This window comes from Chlorocebus sabaeus, chromosome 12 (assembly GCF_047675955.1).
Source record: "Chlorocebus sabaeus isolate Y175 chromosome 12, mChlSab1.0.hap1, whole genome shotgun sequence".
In the NCBI taxonomy this organism is placed as follows: Eukaryota; Metazoa; Chordata; class Mammalia; order Primates; family Cercopithecidae; genus Chlorocebus; species Chlorocebus sabaeus.
Genome location: NC_132915.1, coordinates 48,240,833 through 48,268,081, shown reverse-complemented (window position 1 = coordinate 48,268,081; position 27,249 = coordinate 48,240,833). Strand labels below are relative to the sequence as shown.

Here is a 27,249-nt window from a genome sequence, read left to right as displayed (position 1 = left end):
TTATAATTCTAGCTCTTATATTTAGGTTTATAATCTAGCTCAAATTATGTATGTGTATGAGAGATAGGGTTGAAGTTCAGGGATTTGTTTTTAAATCCAGTTTCCACCTTTCATTCATTTAGGATGTGCCACACAGGACACGTGTATAGGAATCTAGCTGGTGGGTTTTTTTCTCAGTTTGCAAGTTTGCTGCTGGGGCAGGCCGCAGTCCAGTGAACAAAACTGACCCATCTATGAGCTTGCTCTGTTTTTGCATGCTTTCAGCAATCATGTGTTGAGTGCCCATCGTGTGCCATGCACTGAGGCAGTGGCGGAAGCCAGACTCTGAGCAGGGGCTGCAAGTGTGTGGTGTGTGAGTGTGGGGAAGAGTAACATGAATATGGACTTGCCAGGGGGTCCAGGAAGACCTGGTAGGAGGGATTTTTGAAATCAAACTTCAAGGAAGTAATAGGGAAGGCTAGGAATAGGCTTTCAGGCAGAGTGTTCCCTGAGCCTCATAAAAAGGAGTAGTGCAGAGTTAAAACATTCCAGAGTTGCACCTTCCTTCCCCCAGAGAATTGGCTGTCCAAGAATTAAAAGAGTTGCAGACGTGTTTCTTTCTGTGTCTCCCTCTGAGGTGATGAGGCCATTGCCAAAATCCTACCCCATGCCTCCCAGGGATGCCTTAACCAATTGTACCTTCTTGAAGAGGTTTCTGTAATTAATCTAAATATTCTTTCACAGAAGAAATTCTTTTACCTTTTGATTGCCAAGGTGGGAGGGGCACCCATGAGGTGCTCTCCAGTAGCCACTGAACATATCCTTTGCTGCTCTCTCCCATCCCTCAGCTCTGGCTCTTGTTGGCATCCCTCCTGCCCACTCAGCCTGACGCCTGCCTGCCCATTCCAGCAGGGCTCCTCTAATCAGCACCTGCCATCAACTGCCCTTAGCCTTGCATTTCTACTGATCAAAGTCCCAACACTGGGCCAGCTGGGTCCAGCAGGGCCTCTCCTTGGCATTACTACTCCTGGAATCAAGTCTGCAACTCTTTAACATCGCCTTCAGCACACTCCCTAGAGTACCCTGTACACACCTTGAATCTTTTTTTTTTTTTTTTGCTCTTGTTGCCTAGGCTGGAGTGCAAGGTCGCGGTCTTGGCTCATTGCAACCTCTGCCTCCCAGGCTCAAGTGATTCTCCTGCCTCAGCCTCCCAAGTAGCTGGAATTACAGATGCCCACCACCACACCCAGCCAATTTTTGTATTTTTAGTAGAGACAGGGTTTCACCATGTTGTGCAGGCTGGTCTTGAACTCCTGACCTCAGGTGATCCACCTGCCTTGGCCTCCCATAGTGCTGGAATTACAGGCATGAACCACACCTTGAATCTCTTCCTAGCTTCTAGTCCTGCCTCGTGCTCTCTCTGTCTGTAGATGCCCTGGGTCAGGGCCAGCAGACCTCGCTCTGATTCTTCTCTCCCTTCTCAAGATGTCTTTTTAATATCATCCATCTGCCCTCTTTAATCATGCCTTCTTGCCAGTCCAGGCTCTTTTTCCACCAATTATTTTTGTTCATCAGAGTATTCCTATCTGTGAATCTGTTCCTCTGTATTTGCAAGATGACTTGATTTTAGTTCTTCCACCCACTACCCCATGATGACCACCCCAGAGTTAACATTTCTTGAGTACCTCCTGGGTAACTTCTTGCTGCTTTCACCACCAGATTTTTCAGAATCATGGTCTTTTGTCTCTTGCACCACTTCTTCAGGATTGAGTCCTTGGTCCCACCCCAGCTGCTCTACTAAAGCTGTTTTCTAGCCACCAAATAAGATGTCTTTTTCCCAGCCCTCATGACTTTTGATTCTTCTGTGGCATCAAAGTGTTGAACGTGTAGAAGTCTTTTCTTTATTTGATCCCTGTGACAGAGTTTTCTTACTCTTTTTGTCAGTTTTCCCCCCAGAAACTTATTTTCCTTCTTTGCCAATATGGTTTCTCCAAGGTTTTGTTTTTATTCCTTCCTCTTCTCTTCTGGCAACTTCATTCATATGGCTTCGTTGTTGTTCCAGATGTCTTCCAAATGTGTGATTCTACAAGTCATCATGTTCAACAGCCTGTGGACATTTCCATCAGAATTCTCTTCTCCTTCCCTTCCTGCACAGATTTTCACCCCACCCCCTATCCTAACCTAGCGTTTTGGCAGGCGTGGCTTAATTGATCAAGGTAGTCTTTTTCACTGAACTTGGTGGTAGCCTCTTAATCTTTCCAGCGTAGCGCTCAGGCAGTGACTGCTAGTTGGTGTATCATTTGCACCTATTTGTTATATGTGTACCAGATAACCATTAAGGTTGCTTTTCTCTGACTTATATTTCAAGGGTTGGCCCTGCTTTCTGTTACCCAATTTCTAGTTGCCTGAGGGGTTAGTCCTTGTCAGAGGTTCTGGTTTACTTATTTATTTTCTTAGACGGAGTCTCCCTCTGTCGCCCAGGCTGGAGTGCAGTGTCGCCATCTCAGCTCACTGCAACCTCTGCCTCTCAGGTTCAAATGATTGTCCTGCCTCAGCCTCCCGAGTAGCTGGAATTACAGGTGCCCACCACCACACCTGGCTAATTTTTGTATTTTTAGTAGAGATGAGGTTTCACCATGTTGGCCTAGCTGGTCTCAAACTCCTGACCTCAAGTGATTCACCTGCCTCATCCTTCCAAAGTGCTGAGGTTACAGGCGTGAGCCACCACACCCGGCTAAGTTCTGGTTTATGATCCCTGATCATTTCACTGGCACCATGAGTGGGGTATAAGCCAGAGCTATTCAGATTTCTCATACTGTTCTGATTCTTTAAAGATCTTAATAGACAAGGTGTAGGTAGGAAGTGTGAGGTATCTTGCCTCAAGATTGCTGTAAAGTATATCTATGTCCAAAAGTTGTCTTAGTTTGCAATTCACAAAACTATTCTCACTTGTCCTTTGGCCTCCGGATCTATCATAAATAAAAGAGAACAACTTTTAGTGAATAAATATTTTAAAAGTTGATAAACCACTGCAGGTAAACACAAATGTACTTTAGGAAAAGTGTGGGCTTTATTCTTTCTCTGAGGCTAATTGGATTTTGGGGTTGTTAAGACAAAACACCATTCTAGAGACATAGATCATCCTTTGAGAAGGCCTTGCCTGTAGCATCCAGAGTTTTTGCGATTCCAGGTAGCCTAGAATCATTCTAAGCTATTAGCATGGAAGGATGACTTTTATGACTTGGTGTTTGGCGATCCTGGGCAGCTTCCCCTCTCCTAGATGGAGAATGTATTTTTTGCACTGCTTTCCTCCCTTGCACAGCAGCTGTGACAGGTCACAAGCTCTTAACTACTGGGTAAAAGGAAAAATGGGCTGCAAATCCTTTAAGAGTCTGAACTTTGGGTTTGAAATTGGATTGTAAGTGGAAGTCAGCCATGTGGGAGGTGATTGGGCCCTGGGGTGAAGGCTGCTGCTGACCAGCTGTGTGACCTTGGGCAGTAACTCAGCATCCACATCTGTATAATGAAGCAGTAGGGCTGGCTGGTCTCTAGGGTTCTCCTAGATCTAGCATTCCATTTTCTTTATTTCCCTGGTTATTACCACTATTACTTTATCTAATGACACTCTTGTTTAAGCAGCAAAGGAAGTTCTGTGGGAAATCAGAATTTTAAAGAGGAGTGGAGTTATATCTATTTGTTGGTCTGTATTGGGATATTTTTACGCTCAGTGGGAAAGAGGAGAATGTCTTGGAAGATTCTGAGTGTAGCTGAGGGAACTTGGAAGGGCAGACAGACTATTTATTGACTGCCCTTAGGTTTATCAGAGCAGCCAGAAAAGAGATTTGGTACAGGCTGGCACTCCATCAAGCCACGTTATGTACGGCTGTGATTTAAAAGCATAGGCTTTGAAATCAGGCTGACCTGGGCGTCCAGTCATGGCTTCATCACCTTCCGGTTATGTGGCCTTAAGCAGGATAACATCTTCTTAGGACTGGTTTTCCTATTTGTAAAATGGTGATGATAGTGCCTTGCCCATTGCATTGCTGTGAAGATTAGATGCAATGGTATACAAAACCCTTTGCCTGTGTGGTGCATGGTAATTTTTCCATAAATTAGCCTGTTAATTACAGCGTGCTTGCTTTGGACAGGGCTAGGCATTTGAACTCCAGTACCTGGTTTCATCCACATAAGTAGAAATTGTTATCTGCAGATTAAAGAGGAGAAGATTGAAGTTCAGAGGAGTTAAGTGGCTTTCTCAGTGTTACGCAAGTAGTCAGTAGCAGAACTAGGATTGTAAACCAGATCTTCCTGCCTCCGAGCCCCTTTCCACTATGCACCCTGCCTCCTCGAGTGAAGGAGAACCCTCTTCACTTCCCACATCAGGCTAGGCTCAGGAGGGGGTCCAGAAGACTGGTGAAAGCAAGACAAGTCATGAGTATCCTACAAGATGCTGCCCTTTTTATAGGTTAGATTCTAAAAAACTACTGAAAGTTCATATGTTTGAAAAGCCCAAAGTCATGTTATACCAGCTACTGTTCAAGCTTCCAGTTGGTGGCAGGGAGAATGGTCATGCGTTTGTTTTGACGAATAGCTTTGTTTGCAGCCAAGAAAATTCTTAACATGGAAGTTGAGACTGATCCTGGTGCTTACACCCATAATCCCAGCACTTTGAGGGGCCGAGGCAGGATTGTTTGAGCCCAGGAGTTTGAGACCAGCCTGGGCAACATGGCAAAACCCCATCTCTACAAAAAATAAAAAAATTAGCCAAGTTGGACAGTGGTGCATGCCTGTAGTCCCAGCTGCTTGGGAGGCTGAGGTGGGAGGATTGCTTAAGCCCAGGAATTTTGAGGCTTCAGTGAGCTATGGTTGTGCCACTATACTCCACTCCCGGTGACAAAGTCAGTCCCTGTCTCTAAAAGACACACACACACACACACACACAAGTTTAAAAGTAGAGGATCATGCAAGGCTGTGCAGTAGAAGAAGAAGTGGGGACATAATCCCATGCACACTCTGAGCAGAAGAGTCACAGCCAGTAACTGTGTCACGGGATCTTCAGCAGCTTTGTGGGGAGTCAGGGGTGGTAGTGGTAGCATTGAAGATGGGCCTTGAAGACAGAGAAAAGTGAGAGTGGCAGGAAAGTGAGCAGCTGCAGCTAGTGTTCCAAGTGCATACAACTGAAACTTGGTGCTATAGATGGAGATGAATTATGGAAGTCAGAAAAACTGCTTTATTTTTTATTTGTTTTAATGCCTATGATTATGTCATATGAAGACAGGTCAAAGAGATTTTAAGAAAGAGACGGATATTGTATTAATCAACAAAAAATATTTTTTAGTGTCTTTATCTTTCCTACACTTTTAGAGAAAACTTCCAGTACCCAAGTGCTTGCAGTTCTTTTGTCTGTACCTTCGAATTTTAGATCTGTACTTTCCAATTCATATTTTTATGGCTTCATTGTTGTTCCAGATGTCTTCCAAACGTGTGATTCTACAAGTCATCATGTTCAACAGCCTGTGGACATTTCCATCAGAATTCTCTTCTCTTCCTTTCCCTTCCTGCACAGATTTTCACCCTACCCCCTATCCTAACCCAGGATTTTGGCAGGCGTGGCTTAATTGATCAAGGTAGTCTTTTTCACTAAACTTGGTGGTAGCCTCTTAATCTTTCCAGCGTAGCGCTCAGGCAGTGACTGCTAGTTGGTTGCATTTGCACCTATCTGTTGTATGTGTTGACCATTTGGAATATGTCTGGTCTGAACTGAAAGAAATGTACAAGACACGTTGGATTTTGAAGTATAGTAAGAAAGTAAAATATCTCATTAATTTTTAAATGGATGTTGAAATGATATTTTAGGTATATTGGGTTAAACAAAACATTAATACATTAATTTCACTTGCTTCTTTTTACCTGTTTTAAAAGCTTTAGTTTTTTTTTAGAGATACTACGTCTCCCAGGCTGGAGTGCAGTGGCTATTCCCAGTCACAGTCATAGCACACTGTAGCCTTAAACTCCTGAACTCAAGCGATCCACCCTCCTCAGCCTGCTGAGCAGCTGGGACGATAGGCAGGTGCCACCATGCCTGGCTTTTTTTACCCTTCTAATATCGCTACTATAATAGAAAATTAAAAATGACATATATGACATGCTTGCATTGTATTTCCATTGGATGATGTTATTCTAGAGGAACATATTCTTCCTTTTTTTTTTTTTTTTTTTTTGACTTTTTTTTCTTACCGGTGTACCAGTGCAGTTGTTACATTCTTAAAGTTCTGTTATCCATTCTAGGATTGCCTGAGAGTCATAGATGACTTGAGCTCATTGTATGTCAGGAAGTGTACCTGGTCATTTGGAAGTGATAAACACGTATCCTATATCTATGATTGGTTCATGTACACCATTCTGAACTTCAGATTTTTCATCTACATAACACAATGGAGATACTAGAACAGATATTCCCTATGCCCCCTTTCCATTTAAAAATTCTGTGTTTCTAGGCTAGGTGTGGTGGCTCATGCTTGTGATCCCAGCACTTTGTGTGGCTGAGATAGGTGGATTGCTTGAGCTCAGGAGTTCAAAACCAGCTTGGGAAGCATGGTGAAACCCCATCTTTACAGAAAATACAAAAATTACCCAGGCATGGTTTTGCATGTCTGTGGTCCCAGCTACTTGGGAGGCTGAGGTGGGAGGATTGCTTGATCCTAGGAGGTTGAGGCTGCAGTGAGCTGTGATGGCACCACTGCACTCCAGCCTGGATGACAGAGTGAGACCTTGTCTAAAAAAAAAAAAAAAAAAAAAAAATTCTATGATTCTAGCTTGGAGCCAATGCTCAGAATCAAGTATTGTTAATTATTTCTGAGTTCCATCGTAAGGTCTCTACTACTTTCTTTTCCAAGTATCAGAAAGTCAGTGTTATGTCCTTTTACCCCTGGGAATTGTGAATTCTTGAGTGGAAAGACTTTAGAGAGTTCTGTTCTGGTAGGCTAGATAAACCTTCTCTCTCCCTTTTCCTTCCTGGCCTATGGCTCCATCTGGGTTTGTTTGCGGGTGTACCTGAGCAAGGTGGTGAGGGGAGCTCTTGGAATGACACAAGTATCACAGAGCTTGAAGCAGTTTCAGTTCTTTGGATTATGGCTTCCAGACTTCATTTTAAATACCCTAGGCAGGGCAATTCTACAAACTTTCTTTAGATAGAATTGGTTCTTAAACATTGAGAAATCTGTCTTTACCTTTTTGACTCTACTAATGTTAGAACGAATTATTTTCTGTTTCTTGATAACTTTTAGATATCTTTCTTTCAGCAGATCATCCTCTTATATACCATTCATCCATCTATTAAATACATATATAATATTGGCTAGCTTCCAAAACAAAAAGATGTCGGACTTGATCTTTATCCTTGAGGGATTCCTGGTTAATGAGGGTTGGGCAGATCACCAGTGAGAAGACATGGTGCTGGGTATCTTGAGAGGGGTATTCAGGGCGTTCATGGTGCAGGTAGGGAAAGGAGATGACTCCATGAGCACACTCAGTCAATGAAACATTTATTTTTGCATAAGAGTTTTGGTATTTCAAAGTGAGACAAGGTTTCAGTTAAGCAGCAATAAGTCAAAGTCTGCTCTATAAATATGTTGATATGATTCCATTTAATGGAACATCAATGTCTGGGTAGAAGCTTGTTGCTGTACTGAAATCACCTTTCATGATGCCGATCATATTGCAGTATTTTGCCATTAAATGTATTTTTCTTTTGGAATAAATCCTTATAGTGTGTTACATTTTTTAAAAGTAACAATATGGAAAGGGGGTTATATGAAAGTAATTTTACCAGTTTAAAAAACAGGGTCCCTGAAAAGGGAAAATATCACTCTGCCTGTGGAGCCTGTTTTATTGTAAGTGCCTGAAACTAAGTTATCCTGAATAAAATCTTGACTTTTCTTTTAGAGTGTGGGTGAATAAAATATACATGCAGAGGTATTTTTGGTAGCCAGTGCTTCTTGGCTTTTGATTTGAGGTTTGTAGGAATCCTAAAAAGATAGGGTACTGGTTGGCTCAAATTGAAATCTCAGATAGTTGGACTGATTGTGAGCATAGAAACGGCAGTAATACTTAACATGTATCTACTGTGGGAGATGGGTTGTTTACTATGCACATATAACAATTTATCTCTTGAATGTACAAAAGATACTTTAAAGCACTCAATTTATGTGCCAACAATTAGGAGATATTTTATTAAAGGTGTATAACAGAAATACATAGCTTTGTACATTAAATGCCAAGAATGTGCATTCTGAAAAAGAAAAACCAAACTTTTACCTATTGTATTTAACATTGTGAAATTTAGATATTCATACTATAAGGACGGCATATTTCTGAAAGATTTCCTTGTCAATGATGAGGAATATCTAAAATATTTACCATGAATCAATACTGCTTTTACAATACAAATAAAAAGTAAATGAGGCAATTTCATGCCATCTCAAGGCATTTCTGATAACAAATCTATAGGTGAGAAGAAAATAAGTAGGGATATCTCTAATGGTACTTGTTAATATGCAATTCTAGCCATATGAACAGTACAGGTGTTGATGATTTTTCTCTTGGGAGTAGATTGAAGAGGGGTACATAGTAACAATAGTGGTGGCAGTAATATTTATATAAAAGGTTGAACTTACTAACAGGAGCAGCATGCCAGCTGTTGCCTGGAAAATAGCTTTACATTAGAGCAGTGGGGAGTTCTTGGTTTCTTTCTCTGATTTTATCTCCCTTCCCCCATGTACTGCCCCAAAGTATTGCATTTTAGTTTCTGTGATTAAAAATCAGTCCAGTGTGAAAATGGGAAAACAATTCTATGCCATTCCTGAAGGTAGCTAAGTTGGAAAACACCAGCATGGAGTTTTTGCTGATGTGCTGGTGCCTGATGATGAGAGGGATCCCAGCTGCATTGTGAAGATTGTATGTGGGCATATACAAAATTGATAAACTGCCTTCACTTAGTTTTTGACAGCTTTAACAGCTGCCTCAGTCCAGCTGTAAGTGGTAAGTAAGTAAGTTTCATTACTACCAAGCATGTAAAATGGAAAAACTCACTATAAAATTGTACCTGCTAAATACTATCTATTTATCATTTGTTCATTTCATCCCTAGGCATAAAGTTTATTTAATCATTCACTTATGCACACAGTCTTTCATTCAATAAATATTTACTGAATGTGCTAGTATACAGTAAATATTTACTGAATGAAAAATTCAGGATATGATACATAGAGATGTACATCATGTACAATGAACAGTGGACAAGGTTGAAAAATGTACAGTGTACATGTACAGTGTAGCAGTGAACAAGGTTGATACAAAGGCCCTGAGCATGACAGATGAGACAATAAACTCGCCAACAGACATGCCAGTCACAGGTAGCTGTAAGTGATGGGACAGGCACACGCAGGGTGATGGGAGAAAATACGTGCACACGCAGGGAAGATTGGTGGGGAGACAGGATGCAACGGCGGGGTGGTTCCTGGGTATAAGATGATTGGGGAAAGTCTTTCTAAGGCTGTAATAACTGAGGTGAGACCTGAAAGAATGAATGAGGGAGACTTTCGATGTGAAAGTGGTTTCACATAGTCAGTGGTGTTTGGTGGACTCAGAACTAAGGTGGTTTTGCTTTGAATGATGTCATTTGTGTACACTGATGATATTCTGAGTTGACTCAGGAGTCAACCAGTTAGAAAAGACACTGGCTGGCCCTATTGGAGAGCCTTAGAGCACCCTGTTGGGTCAGTAGTAAGCCCTAAATTCCTGGGCTGTTGGGAGACCTCAGGGGAGGACCTGAGGCAGCTGGGTGGCACTTGGAGAGCTTGGGAACACAGCCATTTCTCTGTTATAGTATGGAATTATTTCCATGCTTACACAAGCAATGTGGCATCTGTAACAGCTTGTGTATAATTCTGTGATCCAAGGAATTTTTATTAACCAATTGTAGTTACAGACCACCTTTATATTCTGGCCACTTCACATAGCTTAGTGGAAAAAAGTAAGGGTTGAATTCTGGTCTTCAGCGTTGGCAGTCATATGATTTTGCAGTCTGAGTCACATTTGGCAGAAGCACTCTTATCAAATTGAATTTATTTCTCCCAAGAAGGTAATCAACCTAACTCTGTGTCTTTTATAGGCAGCATCACTGTCCACATCTCCCTACCAAGATTTATGATAAAACAGAGAAACCATGTCTTCTCTCCGAATATACCGAGAACTACCCTTGCTATCACTCTTACCTGCCCAGAGAGTCCTTCAAGCCAAGGCGGGAGTACCAGAAAGGGTCTATACCAATGGAAGGCCTGACTACATCAAGGTGAGGGCAAACAGTGTTAATATATGCAGGTACATACAACACTAATGTAGTAATATGCTGTGCTAACATATAATATTAATGTGTAGTGCTAATGTATTAATATGCAGTATCAACATGTAATATTAATGCCTTAATGTACTATGTCTCTGAGAGAAAATTCTGCATTTATGAGCCTTCTCAGTTTTTTCCAAATTTTCTGTTAAAGAGAAAGGATTCTTACTTGCTGAAGTAAAGGGTGGGGAAAGGCTGGATTAATTTATATAATAAAGGATTGGAGGTTAAGAAAAATATTTAAGGGATGGAAAGAGTGGGGGATGTTGCTGAAAAGCAAGTTTTGGGCTTTGTTACATGAAAAGCTCCAGGCCAGCTTGGGTAGGTGGCGGGTGGTGGTGGTGGTGGTGATGAAAGAGAACTTGGCAGTAGAGAAAAAGTAAGCTTTTTTTTCCCCTTAAGATTATGCTGTAAATTTTGAATTGGGGTTCTCCTGAATGTTCTTCAAGAAATGTGAACAAATAATGTTTTTCTTTTAAATTATTATTGACTCTCAAACTAAGGTCGTTTAGCTCTAGTTCTGTGCGGAGGCTGAGCCACACAGTTCAGTATATTAGTGTTGCAGAGGTGTTTGTACTGAGGGGGTACAGAAAAGTTGTCAGTTCAGGGTTGTTCTACAGGCAAGGCTCTTGCAGATTCTGCTGTGGACAACTCAGTGAGTGACCTGTGACTGGTGATCTAGTAGAGCAGAAACATCTTTGAGTGCAGTTGGGCAGTCTCAGGTTGTATAGTTTTGTCCTCAGCTGAGCCCTGAAAGATTGATGTGTTCTCTGCTTTCCCTGTTCCTCATCCCCGTAACGGGCAGGGTTGCTGTGAGGTGGAGATGATGGTGAATGTTGACTGTTGCAGCACAGTGCTTGCACATCAGTGCCTCAGACTTGGTGACTTTTCTTCCTATTGTTCCCCTTTTGCTTCATAATTTTGTGCTAGTAAAGGTCCCAGATGGTTTAGGTGAAGCAGAACCATTCTAATTCATTCTGCCTTCAGGTTTGCTCCAGAATAGGACTGGACACATCTCTTGAGACTGTGAGTTGGAAGTACTCTTCTCTACACAACACTACCATCTTCTAAATCCACAGGAAGTCCATGTCTGGGTAATGGGGTAGGAGCACCCACAATGGGAGAAATGGAGCCAAAGGATTCCTGAGCTTAGTGGAAACCACTGGACAGGGGCTTGAGGATGAGAGGGAGTTGAGGGCCTTGTCTGATGCTTGAGTTGAATCAGGCCACTTTTTAAAAATGTATTTTTTTAAACAAGGTTTCCTTCTGTAGCCATGGCTGGAGTGCAATGGTGTGCATCGCTTAGTGCAGCCTTGAATTTCTGGGCTCAAGGGATCCTCCCCGCTCAGTCTCCTAGTAGCTGGGACTACAGGCATGGGCCATTATGCCCAACTATTTCTTAAACTTTTTGTAGAGATAAGGTTTTGCTATATTGCTAAGGCCAGATGATTATGTTTATTCTAACCATTTATCTTAAATGATTTGGTTTAAACAGTGTTTCTGTTTTGGAACACTCTGGTTAAACAGAGTGTTCCAAATCATCTTAAATGATTTGGTTTAAACAGAGTGTTTCTGGGTCCTGATGTATTAAAACATTGTAGTTTATGCAGTTGTTTTTTCAACCTATGATTTATTAAACAATATTAACACTAAAGTTTGGGCTTCATTTTGCCAGGAAAACAGTATTCTTTGTCTCTGAGAATCTGAAGACCATAATAAGAAGTGTGAACCATTTCTGAGCATTGCTTTTGTTTTAGGAAGCCCTGGTCAACACCGAGTAAGAGTCCTAGGCACCTGTATAAGGGACATGTAATCAGTAGGAAAGGATAAGAGTAGTACTGAGGGGTGGCTTGCAAATATTTTGTTCGGTCTCCAGGGGTGGGTCTTTTTATCTCTTTATATCCAGTTTGCAAGAAATGAAGAACACTTTGTGAGATGTCTAGTTGGCTTCAGACATTGATATATTTCCTATTCTGAAAGTATAGACAGGGATGATTTGAAGGTTGGTTGGTGCGGGTTGCTTTGTTAGCTGCCCAAAGCTTAGGAGAATGAGGACAAACCCTTGGTCTAGGGCAGAAGCCCTGCCCCAGCACCTAGCTCTGAGGCCCCCAGATGCAACTCCAGATAGCCTCCCTCCTCCTGATGGTGCTTCGCTAAACAAAAACTTACCCTCTGACCGGTCCTAAATTATCCTTGCCTTGTGTCACTTACAACAACAAACATATCACCCAGAAGGCCACTCTGCCTCTCCCAGAGCCAGAGTAACAATAAATATCATGTACCTCAAGTGTGGCTAAAGTAGGGGAAAGCAGACTGTGCAAGAATTTCCAAAATAAGCTGTTAATGAACATAAGGGCCTTAAAAAGAAAAAGTGGCAGGATCAAGGTTATACACAGGGAGGAAAAAGAGCAGATATGAATCTCTTTTATTTCCTACCCTAAAAAGAGAAGTAAGGGGGAAATGAGTAGAACACATCTGTGTTCTCTTTTCTACCACTATTTCATTATTTCTCAACCCTGTGCCTGCCATGACGGGTACTGTTTTTCGTAGATTGAGAACAAAATTATGCCACTGTCAGGAAATGTAGGGAAGCTACCATCTGGTGTTCCCCTGGAGGCTTACAGGGGAAGGGATGGCAGCCCCGTGTCTGTACACCCCTGTGTCTGCACGGATTGTTGTCACCCCTCTGCTCTTAGGTCTCTTATTACTGGAACATCCCACCCACTTCTTTATCTAAGCATTGACCTTGCTTAGTTTCTGAGGTTGGACGTGAGGCTCCCACCTGCTGAACAAAAAAGTCATGTGGTCCAGAGCTTTGCTGAGTTTGTTGATTAAGCCCAGACACACACACAAAAAAAACACCTGGTTTCTGGAAAGGTTATCATCCCAGCGTGAGGCATGATTACAGCTGCACACAACTGTTACTGACCATAAATCTTGGGGATTTACAGCAGGTGCCATGAGGGGAATGCTTGTGATTTCCAGGCATTTTTAGTGTGAAACTCTTTCTTGCAGCCCTTGGTAATTCTCTGGTGTAGAATCTGCCTTTAGTTCAGATAGACCTGAGATCAATTTATGAGTAAGAGGTTTGCACTTCAAGCCTCATTTCCCCATCAGCATGGTGACATGTAAAACACTGGGACCCCAATTTGAGACATTCTGTTAGCTAAGCCAGCTCCCTAAAGATGGGCAAAATGAACAGCATCGGAAGAAAGAGGTGAGTCTTCAATGGTGTTGGACCTTTATCCTAAAGGGAGTGGGACCATGGGTAGAGTGGAATGGAGGCACAGAGTGAGGAGATAGAATTGAGTTCAGACTCGATGGGTGCGGTTGAAAGGCAGAAGGCAGGGAATTGGTAGCATCAACTCTATCACTTATTGACAAGACTGCTTGGTAAACCAAGGAGAGTAAGGGAGGGAAGAGCTAAGAGAGAAAGGACATTTGGTATCCTCTCCAAAGGTCAGGAAAGAAACAAGAGAGTTGGTAGCAGGCTTGAGTCTTGTACTACCCATTGAATTTTGTATATATATATTTTTTTGTTCAAATAGATACTTGACTCTCCTACTCAGAGCTGTACCACTGGGCATATACTTAGCCTCCATAGCCTGGGCCTGAGAATTAGTGTGAACACAATGCAGATAGAGTTCTTGGCACTGGACTTGCTTGGGCAATCTCGGAGCCTTTGAATTGTCTATACTGTATTTCTGATTAAATCTGTAGACATTTTGGCCGTTATTTCTTCAAGTAATTTTTCTTTCACGGATGATCTATTCATTTCTTTCCCCCAGTCTTTTCTTCCCCTCCTCTGTTCTTCAGTTTGGATAGTTTCTATTAATCTAGTTTAAACTTCACCAAGTTTTTCTCCCTTATCTCCATTTTGTGATTTAAGCCCATCCAATGAATATTCTACTTCACATATTTTGCAGTTTTAGAATTTGCATTTGATTCTTTTTTTTATCTAGTTTCTATTTATTTTACCTGATTTCCTATCTTTTAATTCATTATGGCCTTACTTTGCTTTTCTTATTGAGCATGGTTTAAAAAGCTACTTTAAAACCCGTGTCTGCTAATTCCAGTGTCTGGTCTGCTTGGAGTTGGTCTCTATAATTATCTTTTTTTTTTTTTTTGAGCATGGGTCAGATTTTGGGTTGATTTTTGTATAGTGAGAATGTTGTTACGTTGTGGACACCTTAGATACTTGTATGCATTGCTCTAAAAAGTGTTTTTATCTTTGGCAGGCAGGTAACCTGATTTGATTTACAATGCAAATTCTGTGTCTTGGCTGGCAGCTCAAATCTCACTTCAGTTCTTTAGCTTGAAATCTACCCCATATATGTGAGGTCATGCAGAGATTTGGGCCCAGTTTATGTACAGAATTTAGGGCTTCCTGTCTTTGGCTCTCTCATTTCCAGGTTTCTTTCCCATTTTCCAGCATCTGTGGTTGCCTCAAACTTGGTCCTCTTTTTTTTTTTTTTTTAATGAGATGGATTTTCACTCTTGTTGCCCAGGCTGGAATGCAGTGGCACCATCTGGGCTCACTGCAACCTCCGCCTCCTGGGTTCAAGCGATTCTCCTGCCTCAGCCTCCTAAGTAGCTGGAATTACAGGCGTGTGCCACCACGTCTGGCTAATTTTGTATTTTTAGTAGAGATGGAGTTTCTCCATGTTGGTCAGGCTGGTCTTATACTCCTGACCTCAGGTGATCTGCCTGCCAAGGCCTCCCAAAGTGCTGGGATTACAAGCATGAGCCACCATGCCTGGCCGGCCCTCTGGTTTTGGAGTCAAGAAAAGATAATCAATAGAGATCTGCCTTTTAGTTGCCTTGCCTGGCACAGAGTGGAGCTGACCTTCAGGCTAGAAGCTTTGAATCTTAAATAGTTAATGGAAAATTAAGCAATGAAGCCTCAAACAGTGCCATTTTCTGCTTCCACCTGTTGGCTCTCCCCAGAATCCACCTTTTTAGAGCTTTAAAGTCGTTTGAAATAGTTTGTCTGGAGTTTATATGAAGTGGTGACAGATATTTGCCTCAGCCTTAGTAGGAGTGGAGGGGCTCAGAGGGCAGAGGAGAAGACAGGTGCTATGTAACTTGGATGCTGGAGTGCATGGGCTTGGAATCCCATCTGTTATAGTGAAGGTAAGGCAGACTCTGTGTCCCATAAGGACCAGGGGCATGAATCAAGCCCTGTGATTCAGCCAAGGATCTTTTGCAGCACATTGGGATGGACTCCCCAAGCTGCCTAGGATGGGAGAATAGTTTCTTTAGAAGGGTGCCTTTTGACATTGGGAAGTTTGAGAATTACCTGTAGAAGTGACAAAGTCAAATCAACAGACAAAGAGCAGAACCCCATAGAGGAGATGGAGAAAAGATCATGAGGAGTGGTATCGCAGAAGTCAAGGGAGAGAGAATTGAAAAACTGAGTGAGAGAATGGACGCTTTGAACAAGCACAGTGGGATAAGGATGAGAAGCAGCGGTTGGGTCTGGAAAACAAGTGATGCTTGGAGTATCCAGGAGTGAGGGGAATCAGATTTGATGGGTGGGACATGAGGAGAGGAAGGCAAGTCTGTACTTGTAGACAACACCTTCTGGAAGAGAGAAGGGAAAACCAGAGGAGAATGGAGCCCAGTGAGGATTGTGTCTTATTTTGCTCTTTACCTTTAAAGATGGGAGATAACACTCAGTGGAGCAAGGAGGCAGTAGGGAGGAAGAGAGAAAAGCATGGCCTAGGAGATGGTCTATAGATGAGGTTCCCGAGAAAGAGGGCAGGGGTGAGAGAGGTTGGCTTTGGCCAAGAGGAGGAACTCCTTTTAAGATGGATTCCATTTTAATATAATTGATTACTTGGATACACTAACAAATCTTGAAGTTTGCATAAATAAACATTAAAAACAGGTTTAAAAAATGTGATGCATGGCCCTTTTGTCATGGTGAAAATCGTCATTTCCCACTGCCAGGCTCGGGACCCTAGCTCACTGTTAGATTATTTCCTCTTTCCTTTTGTCGGAGTCTTGTCAAACACCTTTCTTCAGCTTTGCCAAATGATTTGAAGTCAAGTTGTTATGACTTCCCCAGCAGGACCACTCCAGCCTTTCACTTAACTCTGAGTTTAACTCTTGGCCTTCCCTACTCTATAACTTTTATAGCTACTTACCAAAAAGAAACTTATTTCTCTCACCAGTTTCTTTTTCTTGGTTCACGTCACATGTGCACAGAGACTGGGAAATGTACCACAGAAAGAGAGGGGAGATCCAGTGTTCTTAAAAAGAAAAGCTAGTTAGTTTGAGCAATTCTGGGAAGACTAAAATATAGACTTTTCTTTTACGTGAATTTAAAGGCTATAAGATTATGTGTGATTGGGGACATGCAGTTATGTTGTGGTTAATGACAGGTTTCAGTGAATGTTCTCAACATAAAAACATAATGAGGAAACACATAAATTCTGATTAAATTCATTCCTAAGCCACAGTAACTATGTTTAGGTAGGTTATAAAAAAGTCAAACTTTAAAATTTTTCTTCTCTTAAGAAGTAGATACTGCCTCCCCCCACCCCCCCATAGTCATTTGCCTTAGTTATAGTTGATCAATAAATTAAACCATAGAGGAACACTTAGAAAGGAACTTAAATTTTCTACTGGAAAAGACGATTGGCTTTTGTCTTTGGGAAACCAATTTCAGAATGGTCTGTGAACTGGTGAATTTGGTTGTGGGCTTTTGTCTGTTCTTTTCCAGTAGAAGCCGTGGGAGATGGGCAGTAAATGTGCTTTAGTTTTCAAGAGGCTGGCAGCCTTTGAAGGGAGGTTTTTGTGGCATCCCTGAGAGGAAGCTGGTCCTCTTGGTCAGAGTAACTGAAGAAGAGGCTGCCATGGACTCTCTGTGCAGGGTCCCCGAGAGTGGCAGGCTCACAGCTGGAAAGCATTCCTAGGTGCTTTGAGGTTGGGTGGGCTCAGCGCGGCAGCTCAGGCACCCATAGGCACCCAGCTTTGTTCCTCATTGCTTGCCCTTGGTACCTCCTGATACTCCCTGGAAATGAATAGGGTGCAGGCTTAGGTAGCCATCACTGAACACACGCTTTTATAAGGGTTTAGGAATGTGTGGTCTCAGGCTGCCTTGAAATCTGTCCATCCCTTCTGAGAGTGAGGAAGCTCAACTTCCCTTGGGAGCACTCCCTTTAGAATGTACACTCTCTGACCAAGAGTCCCTTTCCACTCAGCTGGTTTTCAGATGGAGTTTTCTGGGCATTTCCATTTGTCTTTGTAGCCTAAGGACTTACCCTCTTAGTTCCCTGTTACAATTGGTTTAGTGCTGAATAGACGCCAGGGTGTAGTACTTGTTCATTGAGAACAGTAGAAATAGGAGCTGACCCTTGGCTTCTTGTTCAGTCCATTCCCTCCATAAGCCCCGATATACACAGTCAGCTTCCAGACACTTCAGGCTAACAGCGGGGCCCCTACGAAGGGAGCCCAGGTTGAACATCCTATAACTGCTGCTAAGATATATTTTTAAATCTACCCAGAGGGTGTTAGGGGAGTTCAACTGAAGCATCTCCCATTTCCTCCTTAGAGCCCTAGAGAGACTAATTCTCCTGCTTCCTAACTTCCTCCTCCCATCCCACCAAGCATTTTCAGGACCCGGTTCGGGTTTACTGACAATCATGTGTATAATTCACGCAAGACAGGTTACAGTGGAGCGTGTTACCTTTGCTAGTCAAGCATGGCTCAGTAATGCTGCTCCAGATTTTGGCCGGGAAGTGGGTTTTATTGGTGTTTGGGCCTAATGTTTTCCTGTCCGGAAACCTTCCCCTTCCCTTGACAGGGCTGTTCTGGCAAGCACCATCAGGGAAAATCTAACCTCCCTTTGTCCGGTTGAATAAATGGGTTCCAGGCAAAAACAGTTCGTTGTGTGAAGCAGACACCCTTCAGAGGGAAATGTTAGCATTGAGAGGTGGGAAGTTGCGAGTGCCCTGCAGGGCAACACAAGTCTGAGCTAAGCCCTGGCTCCTTAGGGCAGTTCCTGGTGGGCATTGCAGTGAGCCTCTGGGCCTTTTTATCTGGGATACTTTGGGGAGGGACTGCTTCCTGTTTAGCGAAGACCATTATACTTTTTCGCTCCTGTTGTTTTGGTACTCCCTGAAATAATGGGGGCGCTGACACCAGATAGCAGAGAAATGAAAGACTTAGGGTCTCCAATTATTTCACTATTTTCCTCTTCTGGGTTTTCTGTAGGCTAAGCAAAAGAAGGAGATAAACATTAGCAGGAGAAGCTTTTGGGAACCAGAGAAGGTGGCGGAGGTACCTGAAAGGAAGTTAGCTCCACAATGAAGGGGTTGGGTGGAAGGAAGGTGGAGAGCACAGGAGTAGAAGTAGTGACATTGTGGTTGGAGTGCAGGGTGCTCAGGTGGGGTGGGGATAGTGAGAGACAAGGGTGAGTAAGGCAGGAGCCAGGTCCAGAAAGACTTATAAATTATGCTAGGAAGTTGAATTTTACCTGGAAGACTTTTAAACAGGGGAAAGCCATCTGATTTCCATTTAGAGAGTTTATTCTGGCCACATTATGGGGATTGGATGGAAGTGGTGGGGATGAAGGAGGAAGCTCAGGTGGCAGGCTGTTACCTGATCCAGGTGAGAAATGGTCAGGGTCTGGACCAAGGGGAAAGAAAAACCAATGGCGTGGAGGGGCATTGGTGAATGATAGGCTCTGGGGCCGTGAGGAAAGGAGGTCAAAGATGTGTACAGGTGTCTGAGTTGGGTGAGAAATAATTGATGGTACCCTTCCCAAAGGTGGGAAATAGAGGAGAAACAGTTCAGGGGAGCGGAGAAGGCAGGTAGAGTAGAACATGACTTCTCAGCAAATGTTTATAGAGTTGGGTTGAGCAGAAAACATAAGCCTTATTGCAAGCCAAGGACCCCAACAGCATGCACTTGCTTCCTTACAGGAGAGATTTTGGGCCTCACAAAGTGGCACCAGTGAAGGCCCACCAGTATGACCAGTTCGTCCCAAGTGAAGAGAATATGGATTTGCTCACGACGTATAAGAAAGATTACAGTCCCTACACTGTCTGTCGAGTGGACCCCATCAAACCTCGGGACAGTAAATATCCATATAGCAACAAGATGGAGTATTTGCCTACTTATAAAGGTGGGAGAGCACAGGGGCAGATTGGGGGAAAGACAGTCTGAGCCTGTGTGCGGGCCAGGAAACGTGTTTAATGTGCAAAGTCACTTAGTGCAAGAGTTGGCAGACTACTTCCTACGGACCAGATCTGGCCAGCAGCCTATTTTTGTATAGCTGGAGAGCTAAGAAAGGTTAAACTTTTTTTTTAATAATTGAAAAACAAATCAAAAGGCTATCATTTGAGGACTGTGAAAATGATATAAAATTCAAAATTCAGTGTTCATGTTTTATTAGAACACAGCCATATTCATTCACTTACACAGTATCGATGGCTACTTTTTGCACTATAGTAGCAAAGTTGAGTAGTTGTTGACAGAGACGCCACATTCTGTGAGGCATAAGACACTTAATACCTGGCTCTTATACAGAATATCTGCCAACCCCTGCCTTAGCTTGCAGTTTGAATCCTATATTGGGGGAAGCATTTCAAGTTCAAGCTAAGTTAGTTTCTACCACTGATTAAGTGATTGATTCATTCACGTGTTTAATAAATATATCGTTCACGTGTTCAAAAAATAAAATGTAACGTGCATATGGAAAAGTATACAATTTATAATTATACAGATCAATAAATTTGCACTGAACAAATCCATGTAAACAGTACCCAGATCAAGAAATATAACATTACTACCCCATTTCTGTCACCCTTCCCAACGAGAATGTAACCATTATTTTAACCTTTAATACCTTACCTTAAATTAGTTTTGCCAGTTTTGAACTTTATATAAACAGGATTGCTTCTTTCTTTATTGAGTATCTATTGATATTACCTACGAGGTGTGGTCCTAGAAACTGAAGGAAGCATAATGGCCTGCCCTTGACTTTCTGGCCTAGCGAAGAGACAGAATATGTGGTCATATGTGTTGTGCTAGCAGACAGCCACTCTATGGAGCTCAGCTGCAAAGACTGAGACCATGAGACTGGAGACCAGGTTTGTCATCAATAACTCATGCTTATGATACCCACCTTTGCCCTAGGAGGACATGCTAAACAGTTCACAGACCTCTAAATGCTGTGAAGAGAGAGGGCCACTTTTCTTTAGTCAAGCCAAGCATTTAGGGTGAAGATGGTGGTGGAGGTAGGGAGGTTGGAGGGATGTGAGCTCCTAGAAGGGCCTCTAATTCTGTCATCCTGGAGGACCCTGTGCCTAGTTGAGTTTCTCTGATTCTTCCAGGAACTGAGGACTGGATTGGCATGGGCCTCTTCAGCAATCTGAGCTCTGCCCTTTTATTTTCTTTAGCTTCCTCCTCTAACACTCACCCATGGCTACTTTTGGTCAAGCCACCTTTCGTCAGCAGTACAAAAACTGATTAATATTCTGAATGTTATCATACCCTGAAATGGCCCCACTTCTGAAGCCTTTGTGCACATTGGCATCCTGTCCTCTGGGCTTGTCCTCTTATCTCCTCCCACCACGCTAGTCCTTGGCCCTGTTGGGACCTCCAGTCCATTGACATCTCAACCCTCCCTCTTACCAGCAGCCCCTCCTGTGTCTGTCCCTCCCCACGGAGTCTACTCCATGGCCTATCTTTGGAGCCCACCTGCTACTGATTGCCAAGACTCCCTCTCTCTTCAGCCCTTTTGCTATTTCCTCCTGGCAAAGCCATAATCCTGTTTTCTCCATGTCTATACCTGGGCACACACCTGAGCATATATCCAGTCTTGTCAGCTCTTACCCATTTTCCACAGAAAGGGAGCAGAGCAGTCTTCTAAGCATGGCCATCTGATCTGACCTCTCCTGTGTATGAAACTCCTCAGATAATCATTTGATAAAATCATTATTTTATCAAATCATATGATCCTATTACGATAAAAACCCAAACCTTGACTGCCTCCTCTGATGCCTTGGAGGTCCTGATGTCTTAGCCCATCTGCTCCAGCCTCAGGGCCTTCTTTCAGGTCCCTTCCTACATTTCTTTTCTGCTTCAGGGCATTTGTTTAGCACATGTGATGTCTTCTACATAGAATCCTTCTGCTTCCTTGATTGAGCACTTACCCTTTCAGCTAGCAGCTGAAAGATCACATTCTGAGCCCTTCCCTATGTCAGACTAGATGCTATATGGGTGCCTTGCACTCCCCTGTCTTGTCATTCATTGTGTATTTTTAATGCTTCCTTTAATGGTCAGGCTGTAAGCTCCCAGGGGCAGGGATCTGTTTGTCTTTTTCTTTGCCAATTACCCTCTCACAGCAGGCACTACACAGGTGCTTTACAAAGGAGTCCATACAACCAGGTGTATGACCATGGGCAGGGTGTTGGGGGGCACTTTTGCCTCTACTGAATACATTCTTCTCCCTTTTAATCCAGTGTTTACAAGAAGATCAGAAATAAGGCACCACAGATATTGAGCAAGTGGGATAGAGGAATGAAACTGCAGTAAGCGCTTTCCACCGTTGGTGGAGGGGATAAGGGACTCTGATAGGGCATATCCAATGGCGGACTCACCTCTCCTCTACACTGTCTTTGTGTGCCCTGTTGGTTTATGAATCTTACTGTAGAGAGAGACTCTTCAGAGCTCCTGCCTGTCAGTTCAGTTCCTTGTCTTCCACCTTTCCCTAGGTGTAGGGAGAGGTCTGCAAGTGAAAAATGCTCCTTGCTTGTCTTGGGGATTGGCAACGATGGAGGAAGTCTACATGTAGTACTTAAAGAGAAGTCCTTCCTACTTATCCCCAGCAAACTACTTACCACTCAACACACACACACACACACACACACAAACACATGCATGCACGCATCCCACCACACCCCACCAGTACTCTTTCTTTAATCTCTTTCACTGCCAGTTTCCCCGGTCTCTCCCTTTGTCCATACAGCTACATCTCAGGCTGTCCTCTTCAAACTACAGAAGAGTGAGTATTCCACAGCTTAAACTGAATCATGGCTGACAGGGTTTGGGTCTCTGCCCCCACCAAATCTCATGTCAAATTGTAATCCTCAGTGTTGGAGGTGGGGCCTGGTGAGAAGTGATTGTTTCTAATGGTTTAGCACCCCCCTACCCCCTTAGTACTGTATAGTGAGTGAGTTCTCCTGAGATTGTTTAAAAGCGTGTGGCACCTCCCCACCTCCCGACTCACTCTCTCTGTCCTGCTCCTGCCATGTAAGACGTCTTCTCATGCTTTGCCTTCCACCATGAGTAAAACTCCCTGAGGCCTCCCCAGAAACAGATGCTACCATGCTTCCCGTACGTCCTGTAGAACCATGAGCCAGTGCAACTGCTTTTCTTTATAAATTACCCAATCTCAGGCATTTCTTTATAGCAGTGCAAGAACTGACTAATATAATGGCTGACTTCCCTACTGACAAAGTTAAAATTGAGAAAATCCTATTTTCTTTCTCACTTTCCTTAAACTTCTGGTACCTGTTAACTGCTTGCCTACTTAAACAGAGTTGATAAATGAACACCAGTCAAGTCTCAACTGGACTGCTCAGAACCAGGCATGCATAGATGGACAGGGTTTTTGTTCTTGGAACATGTGCATTTGAGGTTGGATTTCATATTTTCCTCTGCAATTCCGATTTTAAAACAAATCAGTATGTAGCTAAAGGAAACATATTTATAGTTAGATGAACCTATAGGTACCAGTTAGCAACATGTGTGTCTTATGAGGGTTTTTTTGTGAATACTACTTTCTTAGTTCATTTGTGCTGCTATAACAAAAATACTTGAGACTGAATAATTTATAAATAAGACATTTATTTCTCACAGTTCTGGAGGCTGGGAAGTTCAAGATCAAGGTGCTGACAGGTTTGGTGTCCGGTGAGGGTCTGTTCTCTGCTTCCAAGATGGTGCCTTGTTGCTGTGTCCTCATGTGGTGAAAGCCAGAAGGAAAAAAGGGCCTCGGCTGGCTCCCTCTAGCCATTGTATAGCAGTGCTAATCCATTCGTGAAGGTGGAGCCCTCATGATGCAATCATTTCCCAAAAGGCCTCACCTCCCAATATCACAGTATTGGGGATTGAGTTTCAGCACATCAATTTTGGGGCACATTCAGACTATAGCAAATACTTACATTCTATTAGTTGAAGTGGTTTATTTGTTCTGTCACTCACCTGTGATAGAAGGGCTTCCCAAACTGCCTTAAATGCCCAACATCTGTATTCCCATCATCAAACACAGGGAATGACACAACAAAGTGTGTCAAGTGAGGGAATCAATGGATGAATGGTTCTGAACCATTGTTTACAAGGGTGTTGTGTCAAGTGAGGGAATCAGTGAGTGAATGGTTCTGAACCATTGTTTACAAGGCTGTTGTGTCAAGTGAGGGAATCAATGGATGAATAGTTCTGAACCATTGTTTATAAGGGTGTTGTGTCAAGTGAGGGAATCAGTGGGTGAATGGTTCTGAGCCATTGTTTACAAGGGCTCCAGGTGACAGAGGTTGGAACATCTACACAAATCCCCATCCAGGCTATTACCCAATGGGTCCTGGCCAGGAGCAGAAGTGAGGATTGAGAAGGCCCATGCCACTTACCATGTGGTTGGATCAGTCCTTAATAACCCCATGCATTTGTGAGGGGTCACACCCTTATCTCTTGGTATATCACCCCTTGGGTGACTTGTTTGTGCCTTGTGGAAATTTGCTGCTTTAGTAAGTCTTTTCCATAACAATGTTCGTGTTTTATGACCATACGTTGATTCTCTTCCTCCTCCACCACCCAAAAAGAAACCAAAGACCAAGGTTATTAAATACATGTTTCAATGGTTGCCATCTAGATTTTGTCTATATACTCTGCTTACATTTGTTCCACAGAAAAAATATGAAATCTTTTTTTCCCCTTTTCACTCTATGGCCAGCACCTTTACTGGGGTCCAGAAAACCACCAATAAAATATGCTTTAGCAGCATTTGGTTGTAATTTGTGACATTTTCAAAACACTGTGCAATTGGAAAGATTGAGAGTGTAATTACTTGATGCTCAGCTTTAGGTTTAGCTGTTTTTTTTTTTTTTTTTTTTTAAGGCACATTATTGAATGGAATCCGTTTTAAAGAAGTTCTTGCCAATTACCCACATGACACTCTGGCCCTGAAGGGCTTTACTGGCGTGTGAATAGTTTGTCATGTGAAATTCTGAGGTTTTTCAGGGTCTTGTGGAGGTTTTTGGTAATAAATGCTGGGTGGAGGAAGTCGGGAGTCTTGGATAACAATGTGGTTTCAACTATATTGTTGGGTATCAGAAATCACATGAGGCAACTTTGAGCTTAGAAACCTGTTTTCTTAACACTTCATCCATCACAGAAGAGAGCCAGAAAAGCCCTGTCCTCCCCACCCCCAAGCACCTTGAGGCAGTGTGTAGGCTTCTACAGGTAGATGCCTCCATTTAAGTGAGGCCTAGAGTCTGGGGGCGGGGGTGGGGTGGAAACATGTGGTTTATATTCAGCAAGATGGTTCCCTCCAAGGGCCCCTAATGCTTTCAAGATGCTGATAGAGCCATTAATAGCTCTTGGAGAAAGAGTAGATTTTCAATTAAGATGAAGCCAATTTTGGATAAATAGTTGGTAGTATTATCAGCCTAAAATAAACTTAAGAGTGTGCTGGGGGATGGGTGGTGGGGGTGGATATCAGGACTTCTGGAGTGGAGGAGTAAGGAGCTTGGCAAATCCTCTTCCCAAAAAGCAATGACAAAACTGGACAAAATGGTGAAAATCAACCATTTCTAGACTCTGGAAATCAACCACTGGTATGCAAAAAATTCAGAAGCATTTATTAAAGAAAAACTATGGCACCTTGGTTATTAACACTAGGTGTCTGTGATGTTTTATTCTGGGGCTGCTTCCATCACCCCATCCCCACCCCCACTGTTTCATCTGTGTAGTGGCTCTGCCTGAGCAGGCTAGTCTGTGGAAACAAGCAGCTCTGCTGTCAGTGGGGCCTGACTTGATTGGGAATACAGTGCATACCCAGGGGTTTCAATAAAAACAGCAGTGATCTTAATGGCAAGAAATCAGGGAAGACAACTTCTGAGTTAGTCTGAGGCTGCAGTGCTAGTTGTGGCAACCAACAGACCAGCAAACCAGCCAGGAATTTAAGAAGGGAGATCCAGAGAATGAGATAGGCACAGTGGATCTTGATAAGCTCATATGTGTTCCTGGTAGTCTGGAAGGCTGTGCACATGGGCAAGGCTGTGTGCAGGCTCAAGGGCAATCAGAGTGGAGCCCATCTATCAACTCATCATCTCTGGTTGAGTAGTCTGGAAGGCTGTGCACATGGGCAAGGCTGTGTGCAGGCTCAAAGGAAATCAGAAAGGAGCCCATCTATCAACTCATCATCCTTAATCATCCCTGGTTAGGCCTAGTTCTTGTGCAGGGAAGACATGAGAAAGCCCAGTAGGAAGTAAAAGCCAAATCAGACTTACAAACTGCCTGATCTTTCTATGTGTTTTTCCTAACCCACACACAGTTCCATTGGCAAAGTGTGAATGCCTTACTGGCTTAAAGTTTTTAAGTTTAACTTTTGACTAGTCGTGGCTGACCACTAAACTATGCTGACAGAGTGACCCTTAGGAAGTCAGTCATGTTGGCTCACATCTGTAATCCTAGCATTTTGTGAGGCCCAGGTGGGCGGATCACAAGGTCAGGAGGTTTTGTGTTTTTTTTTTGTAAAAATACAAAAAAAAAAAAAAAAAAAAAATAGCTGGGTGTGGTGGTGGGTGCCTGTAATCCCAGCTACTGGGAGGCTGAGGCAGGAGAATCACTGGAACCTAGGAAGGTGGAGGTTGCAGTGAGCCAAGATTGTGCCACTGCACTCCAGCCTGGGCAACAAGAGCGAGACTCCATCTCAAAACAAACAAACAGAGTAAAAACAAAAACAGATTAAAAAGAAAAAAATGAACAAAAATATCAGTGGCCATACACTGCAGGGAAGATAAGACTCTATGGAATTAGTGCAGTTAAGCCACTAAACACAAGTAAAACCAACTCCCAGTGGGGATCAGAATCCAGAGTTGCTGCAGCATATTATCTAAAGTGTTGAGTTTTACACAAAAAAATTGTAAGACGTGAAAAAGGGAAGTATGACCCATGAATGGAGGGGAAAAAGCAGTCAACAGAAAGTATCTCTGTAGGATCCCAGATGTTGGACCTAGCAGACAAATATTTCAAAGTAGCTATTATAAATATGTTCAAAGAATAACAGGAAAGCATGTTTAAAGAAATAAAAGTATGACAACAATTGCTCATCAAATAGAGAATATCAGTAACGGGAAATATTAAAGAACCAAATGAAAACTCTGGAGTTGGAAGGGCAATAACTAAAATAAAAAAATCATTAGAGGGGCTCAACAGCAGATTTGAACTGGTATAAAAATCAGCAAAAATGTGGATAGTTCAATAGGGATTCCCAATCTGAAGAACAGAAGAAAATTAAGGGAAAAGTCCAAACTCAGACTCATGGAATACCATAAAGTGTACTAACATACTCATAATGATGGCCCCAAAAGGAGAAGAAGGGGGCAGAAAAATGTTAGATTAATTGCTGAAAGTTGCCAAATTTTATGAAAAATGTGTATTAATACATTCAAATGGCACAACCCAAATAGAATAAGTACAAAGAGATCCACATCTATTCACAACGTAGTCAAATTTGTTGAAAGCCAAAAACAAAGATTTGGAAAGAGGCAAAAAAATGACTCATCACGTACAGAAAAATGACATTATTATTATTTTTGAGATGGATTCTTGCTCTGTCGCCCAGGCTGGAGTGCAGT

At 42.7% G+C, this 27,249-nt stretch overlaps 1 protein-coding gene across 4 annotated transcripts in view; it reads left to right on the top strand.

Moving 5' to 3' along the window:
* The window catches only part of SAXO1 (stabilizer of axonemal microtubules 1), a 117,662-nt gene that overhangs the window by 84,649 nt on the left and 5,764 nt on the right, over nucleotides 1-27,249 (top strand). For all 4 annotated transcript variants that reach the window (XM_073021639.1, XM_073021638.1, XM_073021642.1 and 1 more), the window contains 2 exons: nucleotides 10,151-10,330; nucleotides 19,312-19,514. In XM_073021639.1, coding sequence (XP_072877740.1) covers nucleotides 10,308-10,330; nucleotides 19,312-19,514 — 226 coding nt within the window. In that variant the 5' untranslated portion in view covers nucleotides 10,151-10,307. The remainder of the gene's footprint in view (nucleotides 1-10,150; nucleotides 10,331-19,311; nucleotides 19,515-27,249) is intronic.